General features: G+C 51.7%; 10 protein-coding genes across 10 annotated transcripts; 5 read left to right on the top strand and 5 right to left on the bottom strand.

Moving 5' to 3' along the window:
• The first annotated feature begins 278 nt into the window (after nucleotides 1-278).
• Nucleotides 279-1559, top strand: BKA58DRAFT_30605 (uncharacterized protein). The gene has a single exon (XM_046167091.1). The coding sequence runs from the start codon at nucleotides 532-534 to the stop codon at nucleotides 1375-1377; it is 846 nt and encodes a 281-aa protein (XP_046032007.1). The 5' UTR covers nucleotides 279-531; the 3' UTR covers nucleotides 1378-1559.
• On the top strand, nucleotides 1560-3497 carry BKA58DRAFT_447839 (uncharacterized protein; the record flags this gene model as incomplete). Its single annotated transcript, XM_046174251.1, has 2 exons — nucleotides 1560-3427; nucleotides 3495-3497. Exons 1-2 carry the CDS (start codon nucleotides 1844-1846, stop codon nucleotides 3495-3497), a joined length of 1587 nt encoding a protein of 528 aa, XP_046032006.1. The 5' UTR covers nucleotides 1560-1843.
• Nucleotides 3498-3701: 204 nt separating this feature from the next.
• On the bottom strand, nucleotides 3702-7976 carry BKA58DRAFT_352527 (uncharacterized protein). Its single transcript, XM_046168576.1, has 3 exons — nucleotides 7532-7976; nucleotides 5071-7478; nucleotides 3702-5022 (listed from the first exon to the last, which is right to left on the bottom strand). The coding sequence occupies exons 1-3, from the start codon at nucleotides 7759-7761 to the stop codon at nucleotides 3941-3943; spliced, it is 3720 nt and encodes a 1239-aa protein (XP_046032005.1). The 5' UTR covers nucleotides 7762-7976; the 3' UTR covers nucleotides 3702-3940.
• Nucleotides 7977-8643: 667 nt separating this feature from the next.
• BKA58DRAFT_352522 (acetamidase) lies at nucleotides 8644-10684 on the bottom strand (the record flags this gene model as incomplete). The annotated part of the gene is made up of 6 exons (XM_046168575.1): nucleotides 10324-10684; nucleotides 10130-10270; nucleotides 9630-10050; nucleotides 9423-9580; nucleotides 9226-9375; nucleotides 8644-9156 (listed from the first exon to the last, which is right to left on the bottom strand). Exons 1-6 carry the CDS (start codon nucleotides 10585-10587, stop codon nucleotides 8644-8646), a joined length of 1647 nt encoding a protein of 548 aa, XP_046032004.1. The 5' UTR covers nucleotides 10588-10684.
• Nucleotides 10685-11024: 340 nt separating this feature from the next.
• Nucleotides 11025-12193, top strand: BKA58DRAFT_447832 (transcriptional regulator PAI 2-type; the record flags this gene model as incomplete). Its single annotated transcript, XM_046174250.1, has 1 exon — nucleotides 11025-12193. Exon 1 carries the CDS (start codon nucleotides 11435-11437, stop codon nucleotides 12191-12193), a length of 759 nt encoding a protein of 252 aa, XP_046032003.1. The 5' UTR covers nucleotides 11025-11434.
• BKA58DRAFT_374483 (kinetochore Sim4 complex subunit Fta4) lies at nucleotides 12079-13239 on the bottom strand. Its single transcript, XM_046169334.1, has 3 exons — nucleotides 13047-13239; nucleotides 12322-12992; nucleotides 12079-12249 (listed from the first exon to the last, which is right to left on the bottom strand). Exons 1-2 carry the CDS (start codon nucleotides 13223-13225, stop codon nucleotides 12395-12397), a joined length of 777 nt encoding a protein of 258 aa, XP_046032002.1. The 5' UTR covers nucleotides 13226-13239; the 3' UTR covers nucleotides 12079-12249; nucleotides 12322-12394.
• A 149-nt stretch (nucleotides 13240-13388) lies between these two features.
• BKA58DRAFT_30544 (uncharacterized protein) lies at nucleotides 13389-15228 on the top strand. The gene is made up of 3 exons (XM_046167065.1): nucleotides 13389-13600; nucleotides 13656-14375; nucleotides 14438-15228. Exons 1-3 carry the CDS (start codon nucleotides 13404-13406, stop codon nucleotides 15141-15143), a joined length of 1623 nt encoding a protein of 540 aa, XP_046032001.1. The 5' UTR covers nucleotides 13389-13403; the 3' UTR covers nucleotides 15144-15228.
• Nucleotides 15229-17278, top strand: BKA58DRAFT_30549 (benzoate 4-monooxygenase cytochrome P450). Its single transcript, XM_046167066.1, has 5 exons — nucleotides 15229-15527; nucleotides 15585-16426; nucleotides 16472-16579; nucleotides 16629-16795; nucleotides 16846-17278. The coding sequence occupies exons 1-5, from the start codon at nucleotides 15314-15316 to the stop codon at nucleotides 17018-17020; spliced, it is 1506 nt and encodes a 501-aa protein (XP_046032000.1). The 5' UTR covers nucleotides 15229-15313; the 3' UTR covers nucleotides 17021-17278.
• Nucleotides 17279-17398: 120 nt separating this feature from the next.
• Nucleotides 17399-18349, bottom strand: BKA58DRAFT_397327 (uncharacterized protein; the record flags this gene model as incomplete). The annotated part of the gene is made up of 3 exons (XM_046171418.1): nucleotides 17399-17635; nucleotides 17933-18055; nucleotides 18197-18349. The coding sequence occupies 3 exons, from the start codon at nucleotides 18347-18349 to the stop codon at nucleotides 17399-17401; spliced, it is 513 nt and encodes a 170-aa protein (XP_046031999.1).
• Nucleotides 18350-18678: 329 nt separating this feature from the next.
• On the bottom strand, nucleotides 18679-19599 carry BKA58DRAFT_464985 (uncharacterized protein). The gene is made up of 2 exons (XM_046174945.1): nucleotides 19156-19599; nucleotides 18679-19074 (listed from the first exon to the last, which is right to left on the bottom strand). Exons 1-2 carry the CDS (start codon nucleotides 19389-19391, stop codon nucleotides 18930-18932), a joined length of 381 nt encoding a protein of 126 aa, XP_046031998.1. The 5' UTR covers nucleotides 19392-19599; the 3' UTR covers nucleotides 18679-18929.
• Between the last annotated feature and the right edge of the window lie 72 nt (nucleotides 19600-19671).

Here is a 19671-nt window from a genome sequence, read left to right as displayed (position 1 = left end):
TCCGATTGAAAGCAGAATTGCTACAATCCACATCTCTACAACTTACCTCATCAGGAAACTGTTGTCTGAGCTGAGGTAGCGCCTGCTTCGATTATCATTCGAATTTTTCTTACTGGATCTCCATGGTTGAAGTGACATCACTAGAACTAAGTTCCTGGAGGCCAGACCCAAAGTATCTGCGTCGCTTTCGATAAGATGCCGGCTCCGTTCAGAGATGTAGCATACGCATGGCATGGGCTCCTAGAATCTGACAGTACGTAGATTATACAGACTTCCGTATAACTAACACCAACCTCCCGCAAGTTAGCTAGAATTCCCGTGCGGATGGTTGCGCCGAACACATGGGCCGTGCAGAAAGCAAGCTAATTTGGCTCGTGTGGAGACGTCACGACTTCAAACGACAACACCAGCTGTGGTTCCCACCCTGTGTCACCCATTGGCTCAACCGCTTGAAATTATAACATCTAAACAACAAACTCTCCTTGTATGTTACATATCTTACGGCAATAATCACCACGCCCGCAACCCAGAATGCTACGCGAGCAAATGCAAGAGGTGGACCTACTGATTCTGGGCGCTGGATGGACGTCCACGTTCCTGATTCCGCAGCTGGAGGAGACCAATATTACGTATGCTGCAACCACCACTACCGGAAGAGATAACACGATACCGTTCAAGTTCGACCCGGAGTCTGGTGATGCGGAGCCATACAAGCGCCTTCCAGCAGCGCAAACGGTACTTATCACCTTTCCACTGGTGGGGCACTCCCAGTCAAAGAACATCGTAGGCCTCTATCGCTCGGTTCACGGCGCAAAGAACAATTGGGTGCAACTCGGAGCCACGAGTATCTTCAACAAACTGCCCAACGACTGGAGCGCCGATGACGCGCCATACGACAAGGAAGATCAGCGGGCCGTTGCGGAAGACGAATTACTAGCGCTTCACGGCTGTGTGCTGAATTTATCGGGTCTGTACGGCGGCGAGCGCGTGCCCGCGAGATGGCTGCCTCGCCTCGGCCAGTCCAAAGACGATGTTGCTAAGCGAGGAGCTGTGCACTTCGTCCACGGCGAAGATGTCGCAAGAGCAATAATCGCAACTCATCGGAAGTTTACGCCGGGAAAGCGCTGGATCATTGCCGATATGCGCGTGTACGACTGGTTCGATCTCATCATGAGCTTCAGCTCCATGACCGAGTCGTCTATGACCAAGGAAGAAGTGGAGACGCGCCAGGAGTTCGCTAAATGGGTGGGTGAACTCATGGAAGAGCAGAATATCCGCGCCTTGCCGCGCGATATGGGAACCTTGGGCCGGAAGCTGGACTCGAGGGGATTTTGGTACCATCACGGGCTGTGGCCCCGACACAAGCGGTTAGCATAGAGGCTCGGCTCGAGGAGATTTTGAAAAGAGTCACATATCAACCATGTGTGCGAGGTCGCCCGTAATGGACACCGACTCGATAGGCTTGTTCTTCTGGTCCAAATGCCGCATTGTTGCCTGGGAGGACGCTTCCGTGTATTCTCAGGTAATTACAATGCTCTCTACTGGTCTGAACGCGCGCATGTGCTCGGCCTCCGACGCCGCTGTCACATCCATAGCATTCACAGTAGACAAATGCCTCAGATGAACCATAGTTACAGTATATCGCAGTCGAATATCTTCTTTCTTGTGCTGCAATAAATAGCTGATGTTCCTGCGTCCCTTTCTTAACCTCTCAGCTCTCAGTTCAGATTACATTCACCATCACAACTTTTGAAAGTATCTTGAACTACCAAAACCACCCTCTACATCCACGACATCAAGACCATTCATCTCTACACAACAAACCCCTTCCACATCCACCAACATGTCTTCCTTCACCTACACCACAAGCGAACACAACCGTATGTGGATTTCCGGCTTGCGCCAGTGGATCAACATCTCCGGTCTAAGGCCAAATGTCCAAATCCAACAAACGAGCATGCCACAGCTCCCTCCTGCCGGCATCGCTGCCACTAATTGCTTTTCTTCTGCTTTCATCCGGAAGCTACAGAGGTGGTACCAGCCTGAATCATTTGGGGCTCAGAAGGCTGCGAGGCACTTGACACCTCGGCGTCAGCAGCAGAGAGGCATCATGGATGTCAGTACTAATAGTCTGTGTGTTGAACTCACACGAAATGACGACAGAGAGGTGTTCCTCACGCCGCCAGCAACTCCTGACGTCCCCCTTCCCGCCGCGTCTACGCCCGCGCCTACGCCGACCGCACAAGAGGCAGTACAAGGAGTAGACCTCCCCACACCTGATAGCCTACCACCAAGGACACCCACCCCCTCCGCGCCCTCCCACCTCAAAGAGCGTCTTCAGCACCTTCGGAAATCGCTTCCCGCGCATTACTGCGAATCCGCCTTCCGCCTGCTCGCCTCCTTCGAGAAACTAGACAAGAAATGGCAGCGCAAGTACTGTGCGCTGTTTTGGGCTTCAGACGAAGAAGCTCTAGAAGATATGCACGACATGGCCGATCTATCTCCAAATGCTTCGATTATATATTGTAATCGCATATCCTGGCATTCTGAGGAACAAAAGATAGCAAATATGCAAGACCCCATTGTGAAGTGGGCTGCAGAGTGCGAGCTTGGAGATAGAAAGGCGGCTGTAGTTGCGAAATTGAAGGGGGAGTGTAAATTGGTCTTGCAGGATTTAAGGGATAAAGACCATCTTGCGCAACTTCACAATACGATAGGTAACACAAAGGGGCAGAAGAGCAAGAGTAAAAGAGAAGCGCAGAAAGAGGGGTATGAAGAGGAAGCCGAGAGGGTGAAGATGGAGAGCGAAGAGAGATGGAGAAAGCTGAATGGAGAGCTAGGTTCAAAGGAGCTTAGCGTATCTTCGAAGAGAAAGAGGAGTGATGGAGTTGCTCCTGTTTCTGCTCCTGTGCCCAAGAAGAATAAGTCAGGGGATAAGGCTGTGAAGGAGTCGAAGAAAAGGAAGAGGCAGTCAGGGGACGACGAGGACGTAGTGCCGAAGGTGCCGAAAAGGAGGGGAAGACCTCCTAAGGCTAAGCCCGTGGTGGAGGTTCAGGAACCAACCCCTGACACCACCAACAACGAGGAGGACGACGACGATGCGTTCGGAGCGGCCCTACTTGCCGGCTTCGAAGCCGATACCATCGACGAAGGCGTCGAGGCAGGAACCCCCTGCCAACTACAAGAGCGTGAGGAAGACAGCGCTGAAGCTGTAGAAACCGTTGAGGACCTCCTGGGTAACTTTTCGGAGGTGTCTCCAGCGGTTGAAAGTGTGCTGGAGGTAGCAAGTGTACCTCTGGAAAATGGGGAGGAGGATGATATGGAGTCGTTGTTTGAAGATGACGTCGTAGCTATGCATGCTGGCAACGGCATGGCCTCGTTGTTCGGTGATGAAACCAAAGCAGACGATGCAGCGGAGGGTACCACGGTATCTCAAGAAGAAGCCATCATGGACATGGCATCCGTTGAGAACCTCCCGGCTGCGTTCTCCTTAGTGACTCCAGCAGCTGAGAGCATGCTGGAGGACGCCCCGCCACCTCAAGAAGAACAGATCGAGGAGACAGAATCCGCTGGCGACCTCCTGGATGCCTTCACGGCAGCAGCTAAGGCAGACGACGGGGCTGCGAATGCAGCAACAGACGAGTTTCTCGGTGACTGGAACTGGAATAATCAGGAGGATACAATATTTGGAATGTTGGATGAGGTCTTATGCCTCTAAAGTTAGGTAGTTGTACGGAAAGTAGTAGTAGTAGTAGTAGTAGTAGTAGTCTTAGAACAAGACAATGCATCTGATGCTCTCCCCAAAGCCCTGAAACTCCACGCTATGCTTGTATGCTTTAAAAGGTGCCGTGAAGGCTAACACGAAAGGAAAGAAAATAACTCCAACACCACAAGGATGATACACGAATTCTACTTCCCATCCTTCTTAACAACTACCCGTCTAAACCTCAATATTCTCAAACGGATCCCGATCCGGAGGCAATCCCCTGTAAATAACACTGCCGCTCGCATCCAACCTTGCATTCACACTCGTGATCCACACTCGCTTGGTAAACGCACTAGTACGCTGGATCTCGTCCTTAGCAACACCCAGGTCGTCATGCGGAATCCAAACGGCGGGCTGAATGGCTCGCGTCGCGGGATGTTGGAAAGAGCGCTTGATGAGCTTCTGGCGGGCTTCGGGCTCGATGTCGGCGAGCTCGTCGTCAACTTCGTCGAAAAGGTTGCCGGCGGGCAGGACTTGCGCTTCTGCGTCGCGGATGGGCTTTGCGACATCGTCGAGGCCTTTCTTGAGTGCGTTGGTCATCATGTCTAGAGGGTCCTTGCGCTTCTTGTGGTGTGATTGCGAGCGCGACTTGGAACTGTGACGGGAGCGTTGGGAGCGGTCCGCCCAACTGGAGTTGCGCGGGCGGTTGTCGGGTCGAGGCGACTGGCCGTAACCGGCGGATGGCATGTTACCATCCAGGTTGCTGAGCTCGTATGATCCAGGGCCATGGGCTGCCTCACGTTCCTTCCTCTCCTCAAGGCGGTTTTGTTCATCTAGGTGGGCTCGTTCGCGCTCCTCGGCTGTCCGCTGTGCTTCTTGCTGAGACATAAGAGCTTCATGCTCATCGTCTCGTTCCCATTTGCTGGCCTGCGCGCGCTGCCACTCTTCGTCTCGTAGCACTGCCTCGTCTTCGAATGTGATTGGCAAGTACGTGAAGAGAGGCCCGAACGCTCTGTTCAGCACGACCTGGTAAAGTACAGTGAAGATCATAATGATAATCATGATAATAGCCTGAGGGAAGCACGATTGCCTCCCCTGCTCATCTTCCTGCAGGAAAAACAAGCCGATCATACAGAGCTCGAGGAAGTAGAGTCCGGTGAACAGCTGGTTGACCGCCTTCGGGAAGATGAGACCGTTAGTTTCGGCCTTGGCGTAACTAACATAGATCATCTGGTAACGGTAAGTGAACCAGAAGAGACTGAAGGTGATTAACATCATGATTAGGATCAGGGGCGCGACGACTGAGTAGATGAGACCTGCACGTTGTTAGTTTTTTGCAATGAGCTCTCGATAGGTAAACTTACCAATGGCGGCAAAGTTGGTATAGACCGGGATCATAGTACCCCAGTTGATACCCGGTCTTTGCAACACCCTTGAAACCTTCTCACGTGGTGTGGTATCCATGAAACGGAGGAAGATAATGACAACGACAGCACCGATCTGCAGAAGGGTACCGGAACTGATACTGAGCGCTTGCAGAATCATATAAGAGAAGAAGTAGTTGGCGGCCTTTGGGAGATTCTGCGCCAATGTCTGGGGGACACTAAGTGGATCGTTGAGCAGATCGTCAATGGTCGAAGTAATACCAGTAGAGATGGATACCACCAGGAACAGTTGGACAAAGACGAAAGCGAAGTAAAAGTTCTGCACAAGCAACTCGCGTTCGCCGAATGTCGTTGTACCAGTAAGACCAGCCAGGAAGCGCAGGAGTAGGGGCAGTATAGCGAAGAGAATGGCCAAGAAGGCTGGTGGCAACACACCCTGAATCAGACTAACGACCCAGTCGGGCGCATCGTTGATGAAACCAAGCCATGGCAATGTTTCGGTCAGGGAGTCGACTTGGGACAGAGCTCCTGTGAAACTGACGGGAATACCCCAGAAGATGATGAGTCCGACGATAAGTAGAATGACTCCAAACATGCGTAGGTAGCGCTCCCACCACTTCATGGTCAAGTTGTCCCAGATGACGTAGTTGGGGTTGACCTCGACGGTTCGTGGATTCATTTGCCGGGGAATGTGGTGACTCAACGACTGACAGGCCATGTGTGCAGCAACTTGGTGGTTGAATTGAATAAAGGCCGAGTTCATCAGTGGGAAGCGCTCTGGGTGAGCCTGGTCGTCGGCAATCTCAGCGTTGAGGCGGGCAAGCTCCTTGCGGCAATGATAGATGGTGTCCACCTTCTTGCCCATCAAAGGCAGAGACGGCCACCACGAAACGTTGAAGATGGGTAAACGCATCGTCTCTCTGTCCTTGGGCTTCATGTATTTTCTCCAGAGAGCGTCCTCGCCATCCTCTTCCATAGACTCGTCATACAAGCCTGATAGGTCGTACTTGATCTTACTGGGATCCTTGACCTCTAATGGTAGCTCTTCTCCCTCTTTCACGAATGGACTTGGGCTTATAAAGTCACCCTGACCAACGTACATGGCCTTCAGCTTGTTGAGCGGGTGCTTCCATCCAGGTTTTACGGACTTGTGCTCTTCGGGGTCCGCCGCGGCTGCGGGTGCCTTTAAGTTGGTCTGAGGAGAGTTGGGCTCTGTCACAGTACCTTCAGAATCGTACTTCTCTTTTGCCGCCAACGGGGTATGGGTGTCGCTGCTAGCGCCCCTTTGGTGGAAGTCGGCAGATGTGGGTGACGATGCTGGAATCTCATCGCTGCCGTCGAGATTTGGCTGCGCTTGCTCAGTGTTCCGAGATTGGCCAGCCTGACGGGGCTTCCCGCCGAAAACACCTCGCATACCACCATAGACATTTTTATTGAAGCGATCCACACCCTGGCCGACATCGCGAAAGCCTTTGCCGACAGCGTGCATGCCTTCTCCCAAAAAGTTCATGTTCACGCCGCGCTTGCGATCGGGTGAAGTCGACCGTGAAGAGGAGGATGATGATGACGCAGACTCTTGTAGGACCTTTTGCAGCTGTTGCTCGATCTCGTGGGGATTACCGGCGTCCACACCTTGCTCGTGGGTCTCTTGGTTGATTGCGTGGTTCTGCATGGCCTCGTCGTGCTTCTTTTCCTTCTTGGACTTCTTCTTTCCAGCTTCCTTGGCGGCCTTCTCCTCCATCTTCTTGTGCTTTTTGGTGCATGTGATGATGAGATTTGTTTCGGCCGATTCAAGGCTCCTTGCGATTTTGGTTCGCTCGTTGACCTTGTCCATTAGATCGTCATAGTTGCGGTTAATCCAGATATCCTTGATGCCGCCGGGGAAGACATCGTAGAGGGCGTCGAGGGCGGGGACCGTGAGCCACTTCTCAGGAATGCTCTGCACGAGAATAGTGGTGGCAGATGCTCGGATGCGATGCTCGGGCCTGGTGAGAACGGTCTGCCTGAGGCGCACGAATTGCCTCAGCGCGAGGTAGAAGTTAAAGCACACCCAACAGACAACGGACACGGCAATGATACAGTGCGCCCACAGGCGATGTCGCTTGTTCGGAAAGGCGACGTTGGGCCACGCGAATGAATCCAGGCCTGAAACACCAGGCTCGTCGCCCTTTCGGTTTATGGGCAGGAGGACAGGCAGGATAATGAGGGCCATGGGTATGAAGATGCGGAGCAGGAGCTGCAGGTACTGGAGGAAGAGGTAGCCATCGACACCGGCAACGCGGATGAGCTCTTTGTCGCTGATGGTGAAGACATTCCTGAAGGAGTCGATGGCGGTCGTGGGCGCTGCGATGCGCTTGGCTTCGGGTACGAAGGCGGTCTTGTAGTAGCTGGCGATGTTAGCACATGGGCATGTGTAGGCAGGGAAGCGTGTATCGCATACTATATCTTGTGGAACAGGCTCTGTCGCGCAGCCGCCTTGTCGGCCTGGTCTGCATCGTCCACGGTCTTCTTCTTGGAGACTCCCTTGTGCAGCTTCCAGTTGCCACTCAGAATCAGGAAAACAGCAATCTGGATGCCGAAGATAGCGGCGGCAGTTGACAGCGAGGCGGCGAAGTTCTCGATGCTCTGGTTCCGCCGTGACTCTGGCGACGGCTTGTTGGGGTCCGACATGGCTCAGAGCGGTGCGGTGCTGGTCGCGTATGCGGTCAGGTTGTGAATCGGAACCCCTGTCTTAAGCGCTAATGGCCATGGAAGAAGGGCAAGGAGAAGCAGCCGCTGTTGTTTGCGGTTGCGGAAAATTATTAGGGTAGTAGAGTCGCGCAAGAATGGTGAATGGAAACGACAAAGAGAGGGTTCATTATGGATTTCGAGGTGACTGGCATGGCGCACACGGCGACGTGTTTCAAGCCTCGCATTCCCTGATACGCGGTCAGTCGGGGGCTTGGCGGCGTCACTGGCGTTGGTGGGCGCGCTACGTTGCCAACCGCCCGCCGTTTGAGCCAAACAACCGCTGGCTTTGTCGTTAATCTGAAACTACGTACAGCCGTTTGGCCTAGACCCTCTCTTTCTCTTTCTTGAGGCTGACAGCGACACACTGGTTTTGTTGCGCGTAGCAGAACAACACCTCTTTCACCATGGCCTGGCTTGCGCGACCCGTGTCTGTGGCTAAGGAGCATTAAGATTGTGGCACCGGCATGGATCCGATCTGAGCATCCCTCCCCGTCCTCTATGACGTTCTTCGACCAGGAATCCGCTCCGTATTGCCGTATTAGGTCGCGCACGCGCCAGTCTGTTCCCACCTTCTATGAAGAGCTACGCGCCAGCGCCACACTGAGGCGCACGCCAAGCTTGACTCAATTGGCCGAACTTTGAATACACGACAGCTCATCCCTCATGTCTCTCCGCAGCTCTCTGCCGCTTCTTATCCGCTTTCTGCCACATGTGCAAATCACACAAGCCCATAGCTTGCACTATTCTGAAGTAGCTTGATCTGATCGCAATACATACGAGTCAAACAGTACGGAATTGTAAAACTGTGTGTCCGACCATCCTTCAAGGCGTCACCTCATTACCCAACAACCTCCCAATCTCCTCCGCAATTGCCAACGTCTTCTCCTCGCTCAACTTCTTTCCAATCACCTGGACAGCAACCGGAGCACCGTGGTAAGCATCAGGGTCGTATTCCGCCTGGACACTTGCGTCCAACTCGTTCAACGGCTTATAATCCGCCCGCTTGCCATCGACCGCGCTATCAGCAAAAGTGATAGGAACGACGACGCTAGTAAAGTCCAGCAAGTTGATGGCAGACGCATAGCCATAGTACTTGAACTGGTTGTGTCGGATGGCAGCTGTTGGACTGATGGGACCAACTATACAGTCAAGCTCGCAACCCAGTTCAGCCTCAACTTCTCGCCATTTGGATAGATACTGCATCTGATAATCCCACTTTTGCAGATGGATATCCCATACATCGTTCAAGTCGGCTTTTTTTATATCAGGGTTGAGGAGTTCTTTGATGTTGGGGATTGGCGGCTCTCCCGAGGCGTTGATGCTCTTCATCACATCCTGTTAAAACGGTTAGCGACTCTCACATAGCCTTGCGGAACTGCGTAAGTCTAATTGCGTGGATCTTACCGTGCTACCATCTGCACCATAGATCTTGTTGGCGAGATCATGGGCAAAGTCGTGCTTGTATGGGGTCCACGGCACGACTTTATGTTTGTTTTGCTTCAAGACATCAACTACCTGCTCAATTCCGCGCAGAACAGGAGGATGTGGGAGAACCTGTACTTTTAGCAAACACAATTATGCCGCGGTTCTGTGAGACTCACGTTGCCGTCACAATTATAATATCCGATGGTAAGGCCAGATGAGCCCAGCTTTGCTTTGACAGCATCCTCCAGATCAGATCGCCAAGGCATGGGGACGACTTTGGAGTCGTAGTTCCACGGCTCTTGTTGGAGCACCGAAGTGAGGAAGAGCCTCAAGTCTGGATAGTCAGTATATCTATGGACACGAGCTTGACTTGATCCACGTACCGGCTGCCGAGTGAGCTATGGGTCCAACGACACTGTGTATAGTCTCCTGCCCCTCCATACTGTTTGCCATTTTCCCATAGGGCATGCGGCCATGACTTGGGCGAATGCCGTATAAGAAATTGAAAGCCGATGGAATCCTAATGGAGCCGCCAATGTCGGTACCAACACCAATGACGCCGCCACGAATGCCGATCATAGCTCCTTCACCACCTGAACTTCCACCGCACGACCAGTTCTTGTTGCGTGGGTTTGTCGTTCTTCCGATGATGTTGTTGACCGTTTCGCAAACCATCAACGTTTGCGGAACACTTGTCTTGACGTAAAAGACAGCACCGGCTTTACGAAGAAGTGCCGTGAGCACAGAGTCTTCGTCGTCATACTTTCCTAGCCACGAAACGTAACCCATCGATGTCTCTTTTCCCTGATCGAGTCGTGTTAGTTGTGAGCTGAGTTCCTACGTAGGCAAAAACCGCACACATAAGAAGAGAACCGCTTCATACCTTGATGCGCAGCTGATCCTTCAGTGAGATAGGAAGACCATGGAGAGGCCCAATGGGCTTGTTATGCTTAGCATAATACTCGTCTAGACCATGGGCCTGTGCAAGAGCCTCTTCGGAGAAGAACTCATGTACACAGTTCGTCTATGACCAATAATCAGTCGATGCACCTGTACCTATCATCAAAGTAATCTCACCAGTTGCTGTGCTATAGCAGCTCTTTTACAGAATGCAAGCGTGACATCAACCGATTTCAGCTTCCCCTGCGCCAATTGTGCAACGAGATCAGTCGCCGATGATTCGGTAATTTCGATCTCTTTTGCAGAAAGCAGGCCTGATTCCTTTGGATATGCGAACACATTGTTGTCGCTCGGAAGCTCTCGGATCGACCAGTCTGAAGGGATCGAGTCGGCAATACGCTTTCGTTTGTCGGCAGCAAGCTGCTCCCAGTTGGAAGTCATTGTCGATGTGCGTACGCTGTTTGCGACGATGACAGAAGTTTGGTATGAGTTACAGTCTGTCTAATATTCGGGAAGACACCTGTAGAGATACTGGCGCCGGACCAAAGGGCAACGATAATGCTCATACGTACTACGTTTATCAGGATAGTCGCTTACACCTACCGCATCAGGACATGACCCCACCTCATGTGCGGAGCATTTCCGACAACACGGCTCGGTATTTCGCTTCTCGACATCTACGATACTAGTTGTACTCAGATCTCGTAGACCCAATCGAGCTGTTAGACTTTCAGCGATAAAGTTTCGATAATCTCCGGTCAATCCACGAGACAGGACACCGTATAACGTGCCGCTTTGTACTAACGAGCGCTGCATGACGTCATCTGGATCACGCCTGTACATGCTCCACCAGTTGCAGTACTGAGTACACAACGTGACTTAGGCCATCGCTATCGCGTACTAGTTGTGTCTCAGTCATCCGAACTCCTCAGAAAGGAATGTATTCCCAACGTGGATATGTTGTCCGTACCACAGCTGAACACTCGCCCGGCAAAGAGCGGATAGACACGCTTCGTCCTTTCGTCTTCGCGTTCTAGCCTTCATGTATTCCGTATTATCACAAAAAAAATTGGCTAAGTCTTTTGAATACACGCTGTAGACGCCGTGTACTTCCTGCACCCTATAGCACAGTCATGTCTATGTATAGAGCGCCCGGCACATCGATGTTGCAAAACAGACCTTGGATACTCTCAAACGAATTGCATTATAAAACGAACGAGCATCGACCAAATCAACACGGTCAACACTTGGATATTGGAAAAGACCAGCCAACTCAAGCCTACCCACGATGTACCTCCGCGCCGTCCATGCTGAGGCAGATGTTGCGAAGCTGCATCAGTTCATCCGCGCAAACCCATTAGGCATCTTCACCACAGCCATCGAATCCAAATCATTTCCCTTCCTCCAATCGAGTCACATCCCCTGGGTCTTAGATACCGACCAAACAACCTCCGAAACCCATCTCGGCGTCCTCCGCGGCCACATCGCCCGAGCCAACCCCCAAGCCAAAGTCCTAATCGAACACCTCAAATCCCAAACCAACTCCGACACCGAGCAGCCGGTCCAGACACTCTCCCGCGACATCATGGTCCTCTTCAACGGCCCAGCCCACCACTATGTGACCCCCAAATTCTACACAGAAACCAAGCCCTTGTCCGGAAAAGTAGTGCCAACATGGAACTACTCCGCCGTCCAAGTCTACGGCCGAGCCACTATTTTCCACGACACAAAAGCCAGTTCTACAGGCACTTTCCTCGACAAACAGATCCGAGACCTTTCGCTCCAGTCCGAGAAAGAGATTATGGGGTACGAGAAGCCGTGGCAGGTTGACGATGCACCGGCGTCGTACATTGAGATATTGAAGAAGGCGATTATTGGGGTGCAGATCGAGATTACGGATATTGGGGGGAAGTATAAGATGAGTCAGGAGATGGGGGTCGGGGATCAGCGGGGTGTGGTTGAGGGGTTTAAGGCGATGGGGTCGGGGGTTGGGGATGAGATGGCGAGGACGGTGGAGGAGAGGGGGAAAACGGGGGTAAAGGCCTAGGTCCTAGAGACGGCTTGTGGTAGTGATGATGTTTTGTGGGGCTGCTGGAAGCGAGTGTGAGTGTCTTGGCCGTATCAATAGCTTCGCGATACCTATCTTTTGTAAACGTTGTATGCTAATATATGAAGTGATGAACCTGGGGTATCATATCCAAACGCCGAAGTAAACTCCCAAAAGCAAACCAGGCAAGTTTGGACAGTCCTACCAACTCGCCAGCACCGCATCCACTTTCCTTCTCCCTTCATCCTCCAACCCCTCCATATCAACATCCTCGTCACCCTCCGCCGTAGAAGGAACCTGCACATCCCCAAACTTCTCCTCGACACGCGCCGCAACACGTATCGCCAGCGTGCGCGTCTTTGCCAGCTCCGGCGCAAGCGGCGCATCTTTCCACACCAGATTCGGCTGTATATTCTCTTTGGGGTTACGGTACGGTTCTAGCAGCGATAGCAGCGTGCGGTATGTATCGAGCCGGTTCTGAAGGGTCTGTCGATGTGCAGAGAGTTCTTGGAGGCGGGATACGGAGGAGAGGTATTCGTCTTGTGTGATTTCGGCGGAGTGGTCGGGCCATGTGGGTGGTAGCTTTGCGATGTTCTCGTCGAGGGTTAGGTCGTCGTTTTGGTAGAGGGTGTGCGCGTCGTTTTCGGGGGCGTCGGAGGAAGTGTTTGCGTCTTCGTTGTCGTCGTCGGCGTGTTGCGCGCCGGAGTCCCAGTATAGTATGTCTATTTGCTCGACGACGTGCTCGATCATTTGGCGGCTGTAGACTTTTCGCGAGTGTTGTTTGAGGTCGCGGTTGACTGTTAGTCATTAGTGCTGGTTCGCTGAGCATTATGGGCGAGGCGACTGTATACCTTTATCAAGCACGCCTTTCATGACACTGAGCTCAATGCCACCATCTTGCGCAAGAGTGCGCAACCGTTCTGATGGCGGTATTGGACGCGATAGAATGTGTTTCCTGGTTTGGAGAAATCTTTGCTTCTGCTCAACGACAGTGCCTTGTTTCGACCTCGCATTTGGCACGCGTCGTTCCATTGTGAAAGTGCTGGGTGGATTTGCGATGACCATCATTGCGGACATGTGCATTGGATCGCGGGGATTAGCGCGACGCGTGGAAATCGGGCTTTACTCCATTGAGATAGCGCGCTCGCCAACCAGCTTCAGGGCTCCTACCAAGGTACCTCGACTCATCCCATCTCCCACCGAACCCGCAATGTTGCTCCTCATATTCGTCCTGCTGATCATCGCACCTGCATTGACTTACTACGTTTCGACGACCCTATTCTACCAGACCGCGAAAAGCACCGCGTTAGGGAAAGAACCACCAACGATTCCTTACTTCGTCCCAGGTGCTACCCATGCCTTCGGACTAGCGTCCAATGGACAGCAGAAGTACTTCGCGAGATTACTGTAAAGTTTTCCTTATGTAATAGCTGCTCGAAGAAAGGCTACTAACATACGTTAGTAAGGAATATGGAAACTTCGCACCATTCGCCTTCTTGTGGTTCGTCGTTCTTCGAGACCCGGAACAGATGAAGAAGGCCATGCACGCATGTGAGCAACAGAATGCAGTCGTCACTAGAAGGAATATGCATGAAGTTATCCTGGGCTCTAGCGAGGCTGTTGCAAAGATATACGCGGATGCCGCTGTCGACAAGGCAGAACTCGAAGTCATGCGTGGCGTGTCAATGCGGAAGTATTTGGAAGGCAGCCCGCTGGCCAACATGAACAACCTGTATGCCGACTTACTCTCGCGTAACATGAATGACAAGATGTTTCAAGTCGGCAGCTGGACCCAGATAGAAGACGTCTGGTCTTTCTTTCAGCAAGTCCTTACGAGGTGCTCCATGGAGGCGCTCTTTGGCTCCGCTATCTTCAAGCAGTATCCTGGCCTCATCAAAGACTACTGGAGGTTTGAAGACGCCATCCAGGGCTTCCTACCCGTACTACCATGGTTTGCTACTCCAAGACCTTACAAAGAGCCACTCGACCGGCTATGCCAGGGCATCGAAAAATGGCTAAGAGTCAACCATAGTGGCACAGAATTCGCGAAGACTGGCAGCGATGATGCAGATTGGGATGAGCATAGGGGTTCGAAGTTCATTCAAGAACGTGACGACATAGTTGCGAAAGCCATGTTATCTTTTGAGACTAGAACCGCGGAGATGTTAGACATCATGCACTGGTAGGTTTCTTTCGTCGATTATATATTTCGAGTAATATGCAATCGTACTGACACGCTTATAGCTCGAATGTGGACCTGATCCCTTCCTCTATCTGGTCAATAATCGAATTGTTACGCAAACCATATCTGGCCGGGCATGTCACTGATATCGTCTCCGAACACAAACCAACAAAGACGGCCACGTGTGATGTAAATGGGATAATATCCAGGCCCCTCTTCCAGTCTTTACAAGCCGAAGTCAGTCGTCTTCGTATCGCACAGTACATGATATGTACAAACCCAACTGCTAAGGTTGCCGTTGACAGCGAATGGACACTTCCCAAAGAGTCCAATGCAATTTCGTTCTCGCAAGATTACGCCCTCAACACGAAAGTGTGGGCAAACGCGCCACCGCACGCTGTCTCGAAACCACTCGAAGAGTTTTGGGCTGAGCGCTTCCTGGCCCCTAGTAAAGACGCGTCAAAGGCACAAGGTCAACGGAAAGGCCGCGATAGTGGAAAAGAGACGAGATTCGACGCGCAAAATCTCGAACTGCTGGTTCCTGCAGTCGGCGACAAGCAAGCGTTCGGACTCGCTAGCGATTATATCAAAGCCATGCAAGCAGTGACTTTGACTGTTCTGCTGAGCGAGTTCGAGATGCAGCTATGCGATCCAGATTTGATCGATGCAGCCATGCCCGAGTTGCGAGAGTCGGCTTTTGGACAGGTGCGACCAAAGGATAAAATTGCCGTGCGCATACGCAAACGCAGGACTGGCAAGGAGCAGTGAAAGGGCCCTACCAATCTCGGATATGGCGCAATCTTGCCGTGGGGCTGTCGTGTAACCCTCACAAGCAGTCATCTGCCATTCTTTCGACCCCGCACGTTACGCACTTTGTTTGTCCTCTTTACCTCCTCAAACACTAACGCGACCATAACGACTGTCGATTGGCCTCAAGTATGGAGTTTGATCGACTCAACATAGCCACAGGCATGTTCGCAATTGCCTTGGCTTACTGGTCCAGCAAGACTGTTTACAATGTCTTCTTTCACCCTTTGGCACGATTCCCCGGTCCATGGTGGGCGACTGCAACGTATCTGGTGGAGTTCTACTATGACGTCCTGCAAGGTGGGCAGTATCTCAAAAAGGTCATTCAAATGCATGAGAAATACGGTAGGCATTAGCGATGAGACGTAATTCAAACAAAAAGCATTGGCTGATGGCACGCAGGCCCTCTGGTACGAGTCAATCCGGACCATCTCTCCTTTAACGATCCCTTCTTTTACACCAAGGTGTACTCAAGCGGCGGCCAGAAAACCAACAAACACCCCGAGCTCTCACAAATCGCAGCTACGTCTGTGATCTCCACCAAAGACCACGACCTACACCGACGACGCCGCCGCGGTTATATTGCTAATCTATTCTCCAAGATGGCTATCTTTGATCTAGAGAATGTCATTCAGTCAAAAGTCGATAAGTTAGTTATGCGGATGAAACAAGCCTACAGTACAGGGGAGACGCTCATCGGGCCTCTCATGTTTGGCAGTCTCGCCGTCGATGTCATCTCGCACTACGCGTATGGTGAGAGCTTCGGAGATCTCGACAAGCCTGGATTTCCGTGTGAGCTTGAGGAAACTGTCAGAGGTGCACTGTTGCTTTCAAACGTGCGCAAATTCTTCCCGGGCATTGATGCGGTTTTGATGCGACTTCCGACCTGGTTGATCACCTGTCTTAGCCCGTCGATAATCAGCTACTTGGAGTTCGAAAAGAGGATTACGGACTACTCCATCGAGGCGCTCAAGAAGAGCCAGGAAGAAGGAGAGCCAACCAAACCCAGAACAGTATTCGATGCACTAGTCAGCCCCAGGGTCCCCGAAGAAGAAAAGACGCTCCAACGGTTGAAGGATGAAGGTACACTTCTCTTGTTTGCTGGCGTGGATACTACAGCTCGATTCCTGACCTGTATCATCTGCTACTTGATGACGTATCCCAACATATTGGTGAAGCTGCAAGCAGAGTTAAAGTCCCATTCTACGCCGACCTTGAGTGAGCTTGAGGCTCTGCCATATCTGGTGAGTCATTTGTCATACTCCGTCGCAACGCCTAACAAAGACTAGACAGCTGTGATAAACGAGTCTCTCCGCTTCCAGTGTTCCTTCACAGGGCGTTTTCCACGCGTAGTCGTTGAGCCTCTTGCCTACAAAGACTTGCTCATCCCATCGGGTGTAAGTGTTCGACTCATGGTACAGCTCGATACATCTAACACTACCCAAGACTATCATCGGTGCGTCGCCGTATTTACTCAACAATCACCCCGATGTGTTTCCAGATCCCCACGTCTTCCGGCCCGAGCGTTGGATCGAAGCCAAAGCCCGCGGAGAATACCTTGACAAGTATCTAGTTACCTTTGCAAAGGGCAGTCGAGCTTGCCTTGGTATCAAGTAAGCCATCGTGGTCTTTTGTATGTGACGTTCATGCTAACATAATCAAGCCTTGCGTACGCGGAGATGTACCTCACTATCGCGGCCATGGTCCAGAACTTCGACCTGGAGCTTGTAGATTCCTCCATCGAGAACATCACGCCTGATCGAGACTTCGGTCTGGCCTTCGACAAGAACTACAACTTCGGCGTCAATCTGAGGGTCACTAAGGTACTGCAGGACTGAAATATAGGTGTTATGCAGGACGATCGGTATCTTAATGTATCGGGAGGACGTGCAGAGATTCCATCATGCAAAGCGAATTTCCATAAGCCTGTATCGTGATGGGAGTTGTTGGCTCTACAAAAGAAAAGGACAGCCGTCGACAGTCTTTTCGTTTCCGTAATCTCTTCATAGTAATGCAGAACAACCAGTGTCAAGCAAAGATCCGATATCTTATAGTTCAGCATCGCCAATATCAGCCCACCTAATCTGCGTCTCTGAGTACGTAGAATAGCATCGTCGCAACATCACTATATTGACATCAGCTCATTCCCCATTGTTACCTCTCTAGTGCGCCATGCTGTATCCTCAGCGGAGCATCGGAAGACTTTGAGACTCACTTTAGCAGTACTTCACTCTGTATTTGCACATGTGCGCCTCATGTCTAGGGACGGGCACGACCGTTTCTTTGTAGTATATGGGTGGGAAAGACGGGGGATTTGGAATTGGCTGGCCGAGAGGAGGTGTTGCGGCGAGTGGGTGTGCGACGACGATTGTCGTGAAGATGAGGAAGAAGAGGGCTGTCAAAGATGCGAAACGATGCATGATTATGATGACGATGGGGACTTGATGGGAAAGCTGAAGAGAGGTAGACTTTCGGGGTAGAGAGCGTATATGAGGGTAATGGGAAAGCTATATCCAAGCGAGCGGAAGAAACCAACAAACAATCCGTCGACACGTCTTCATCACATCCTCATCACTATCACTATCACCCACCGCCCGAGATAACCACCCGCCCATACCATCCCATCCAACCACCACACCAAGCGCAACAAACAGCTCCTCCGCTTATCCATCAAAAGTTACTCCGAACGTACACGTACCACCCCTTGTACCATAGCTAAGCCAACCTCCAAATAAACTAACCCATCACACCTCTTGACACGGAAACCCACAAGCGCCTTTACACAGCAAACTCTTCTTAACAGCCTTGCACACTGATTTATCCCAACAAGCACCTTCTTGCTTCTGTACTTCTCTGGGGCTGCAGAGGTTCACCTATGGAAGGATTGTCAGAATGGGGTTGGTTTGTCATGTAGTGGATGGGGTAAGTGCGCTGGAAGGCCCAGGGTCTTGAAACATTTGGGTTACAAGCAAGGAGTGGTATCGATGGTTGGGAGTTGGAATCAAGAAACGTACCTTGATGTAGAGATTGACTAAAATGATGCATGCGTCACAGATATCTGTTGGGTTGTCGGTCATGATTTGTCGTTCTTCTAGTTCGAGGGAGATGATGGGGGTTGCGGTTGCGACGGTGGTGAGGGTTACGAGGAAGAGGGTTGAGAATTTCATGATGCTGGTGGTTGGTTGAGGGCTTTGTGAGGTGGAGTGGAGTGGAGTGGACTCGTGTAGAGAAAAGTGAGTGTGGTTTGATGGAGCTGATGGATAGCTGTGCTGGACTATTCCAACAGGCACGTTGATCCGAGTATTTATCTACCTACAGTGAATGATGGAGTTGCAGTCGCATTTCCTGTGTTGGTTATTTGGGCTTTCTTTCATGGGGAGGTCGTTGGGTAGGTCGCATGGTGGTTTCCTTTATTCGGCCCTTGCGTACTGTTTGGAATGTACGAAGCAACAAACACGCAGCCGATACCATGGCGAGGATCACCGTTTTAGTATCAGTATTCTGTATTGAGTGATGGTGAGCATCTTGCACCTAATCAATATCTCACACCAACAAGCCACCATGGTATGATCCGCAGACTTGGCAATATCTCTTCGTATTATGCTGGTTCCTAGAATTCGAGCAACACGCTCTGGCTTCGTTCTAGTCTGGTCCTCCAATACTGTCTCTTTGTATGCATTTACGTGTGTCGATAAGTCTGCTCGTCTTGACACGGGATCGTCAAGATGCTCAAAGACCATATCGCACCTAACCACCCCGTCCACCCCTCTCATCCTGCATGCCAATAGCTGGGTCCGGCGCCTCAGGGAACTCCTTCTTCGCCGTCTCCTTTCCACCTGCCGAGTCCTTTCCCTCAGTTGCATGACCTCCGGTGCCCTCTTTTTGTGCGCTGCTTCATGGTATTAGCCGTATGCTACGATAAGCCACCCTGGTGCCTTCCATCCCCATATGTATAATGCTAGAGACTACTTACTCCATGCCAGCCTTTGCGTTGCTCTCCTGAATGTTGTGTGTGTCGCCCTGCTTGACCTTATCTTGTACTGCGTGCGGACTATCGCTGTCGTATTTGTCCGTCTTGGTCTTTGAGTTCGTGCTCAGGTTGTTGGGGTATTGCTCGACGCATCTTGAGGCTGAGAGGGAGAAAGGGCGTGCGGATGGGGCAGTGAGGCGGAGGGTCCGCGTGGACCTGATCATAGTGTTGCGGAACATGGTGGGTTCTTTCGACAAACTTCAAGCCGTGGGTAACGTAGGTCGTGAAGGTCGAGCTTGAGCTGATGTGTGTATCAATTGGGTCGATTCGATGCTCAGAATCAAGGTGGATGGGTGTAAAGGAACAGAAGTCTACAAGAGACCGAGGTATGCAAAAGCAAATGACGCATGACGCGATTGCACATTTCAGCTAGCAATGATGATGTATGACGCTCTCTCCAATTGTACCTGGCATGGCTCGCGGCATGCGGGTCATAGCTCCACTGGACGCGCCTTACCG

The sequence above is a fragment of the Alternaria rosae genome (genome assembly GCF_020736505.1).
Source record: "Alternaria rosae strain MPI-PUGE-AT-0040 chromosome Unknown BKA58scaffold_1, whole genome shotgun sequence".
NCBI classification, from domain to species: domain Eukaryota; kingdom Fungi; phylum Ascomycota; class Dothideomycetes; order Pleosporales; family Pleosporaceae; genus Alternaria; species Alternaria rosae.
The sequence above is the reverse complement of the archived record's forward strand: the minus strand, read 5'-3'. Positions and strand labels throughout refer to the sequence as shown.

Bases quoted from the DNA above. Each gene is read 5' to 3' on its own strand.
- BKA58DRAFT_374483 (XM_046169334.1), bottom strand. From the start codon at position 13,225: ATGGAACGACGCGTGCCAAATGCGAGGTCGAAACAAGGCACTGTCGTT. The intron at 12,993-13,046 runs AGGTATACAGTC...CTAATGACTAAC, and splicing joins ATGAAAGGCGTGCTTGATAA to AGTCAACCGCGACCTCAAAC.
- BKA58DRAFT_30549 (XM_046167066.1), top strand. From the start codon at position 15,314: ATGGAGTTTGATCGACTCAACATAGCCACAGGCATGTTCGCAATTGCC. The intron at 16,580-16,628 runs GTAAGTGTTCGA...ACACTACCCAAG, and splicing joins ACTTGCTCATCCCATCGGGT to ACTATCATCGGTGCGTCGCC. The intron at 16,796-16,845 runs GTAAGCCATCGT...AACATAATCAAG, and splicing joins CGAGCTTGCCTTGGTATCAA to CCTTGCGTACGCGGAGATGT.
- BKA58DRAFT_464985 (XM_046174945.1), bottom strand. From the start codon at position 19,391: ATGTTCCGCAACACTATGATCAGGTCCACGCGGACCCTCCGCCTCACT. The intron at 19,075-19,155 runs GTAAGTAGTCTC...AATACCATGAAG, and splicing joins AACGCAAAGGCTGGCATGGA to CAGCGCACAAAAAGAGGGCA.
- BKA58DRAFT_30544 (XM_046167065.1), top strand. From the start codon at position 13,404: ATGTTGCTCCTCATATTCGTCCTGCTGATCATCGCACCTGCATTGACT. The intron at 13,601-13,655 runs GTAAAGTTTTCC...AACATACGTTAG, and splicing joins AAGTACTTCGCGAGATTACT to TAAGGAATATGGAAACTTCG. The intron at 14,376-14,437 runs GTAGGTTTCTTT...ACACGCTTATAG, and splicing joins ATGTTAGACATCATGCACTG to CTCGAATGTGGACCTGATCC.
- BKA58DRAFT_30605 (XM_046167091.1), top strand. From the start codon at position 532: ATGCTACGCGAGCAAATGCAAGAGGTGGACCTACTGATTCTGGGCGCT.
- BKA58DRAFT_352527 (XM_046168576.1), bottom strand. From the start codon at position 7,761: ATGTCGGACCCCAACAAGCCGTCGCCAGAGTCACGGCGGAACCAGAGC. The intron at 7,479-7,531 runs GTATGCGATACA...TAACATCGCCAG, and splicing joins AGCCTGTTCCACAAGATATA to CTACTACAAGACCGCCTTCG. The intron at 5,023-5,070 runs GTAAGTTTACCT...AACAACGTGCAG, and splicing joins TACCAACTTTGCCGCCATTG to GTCTCATCTACTCAGTCGTC.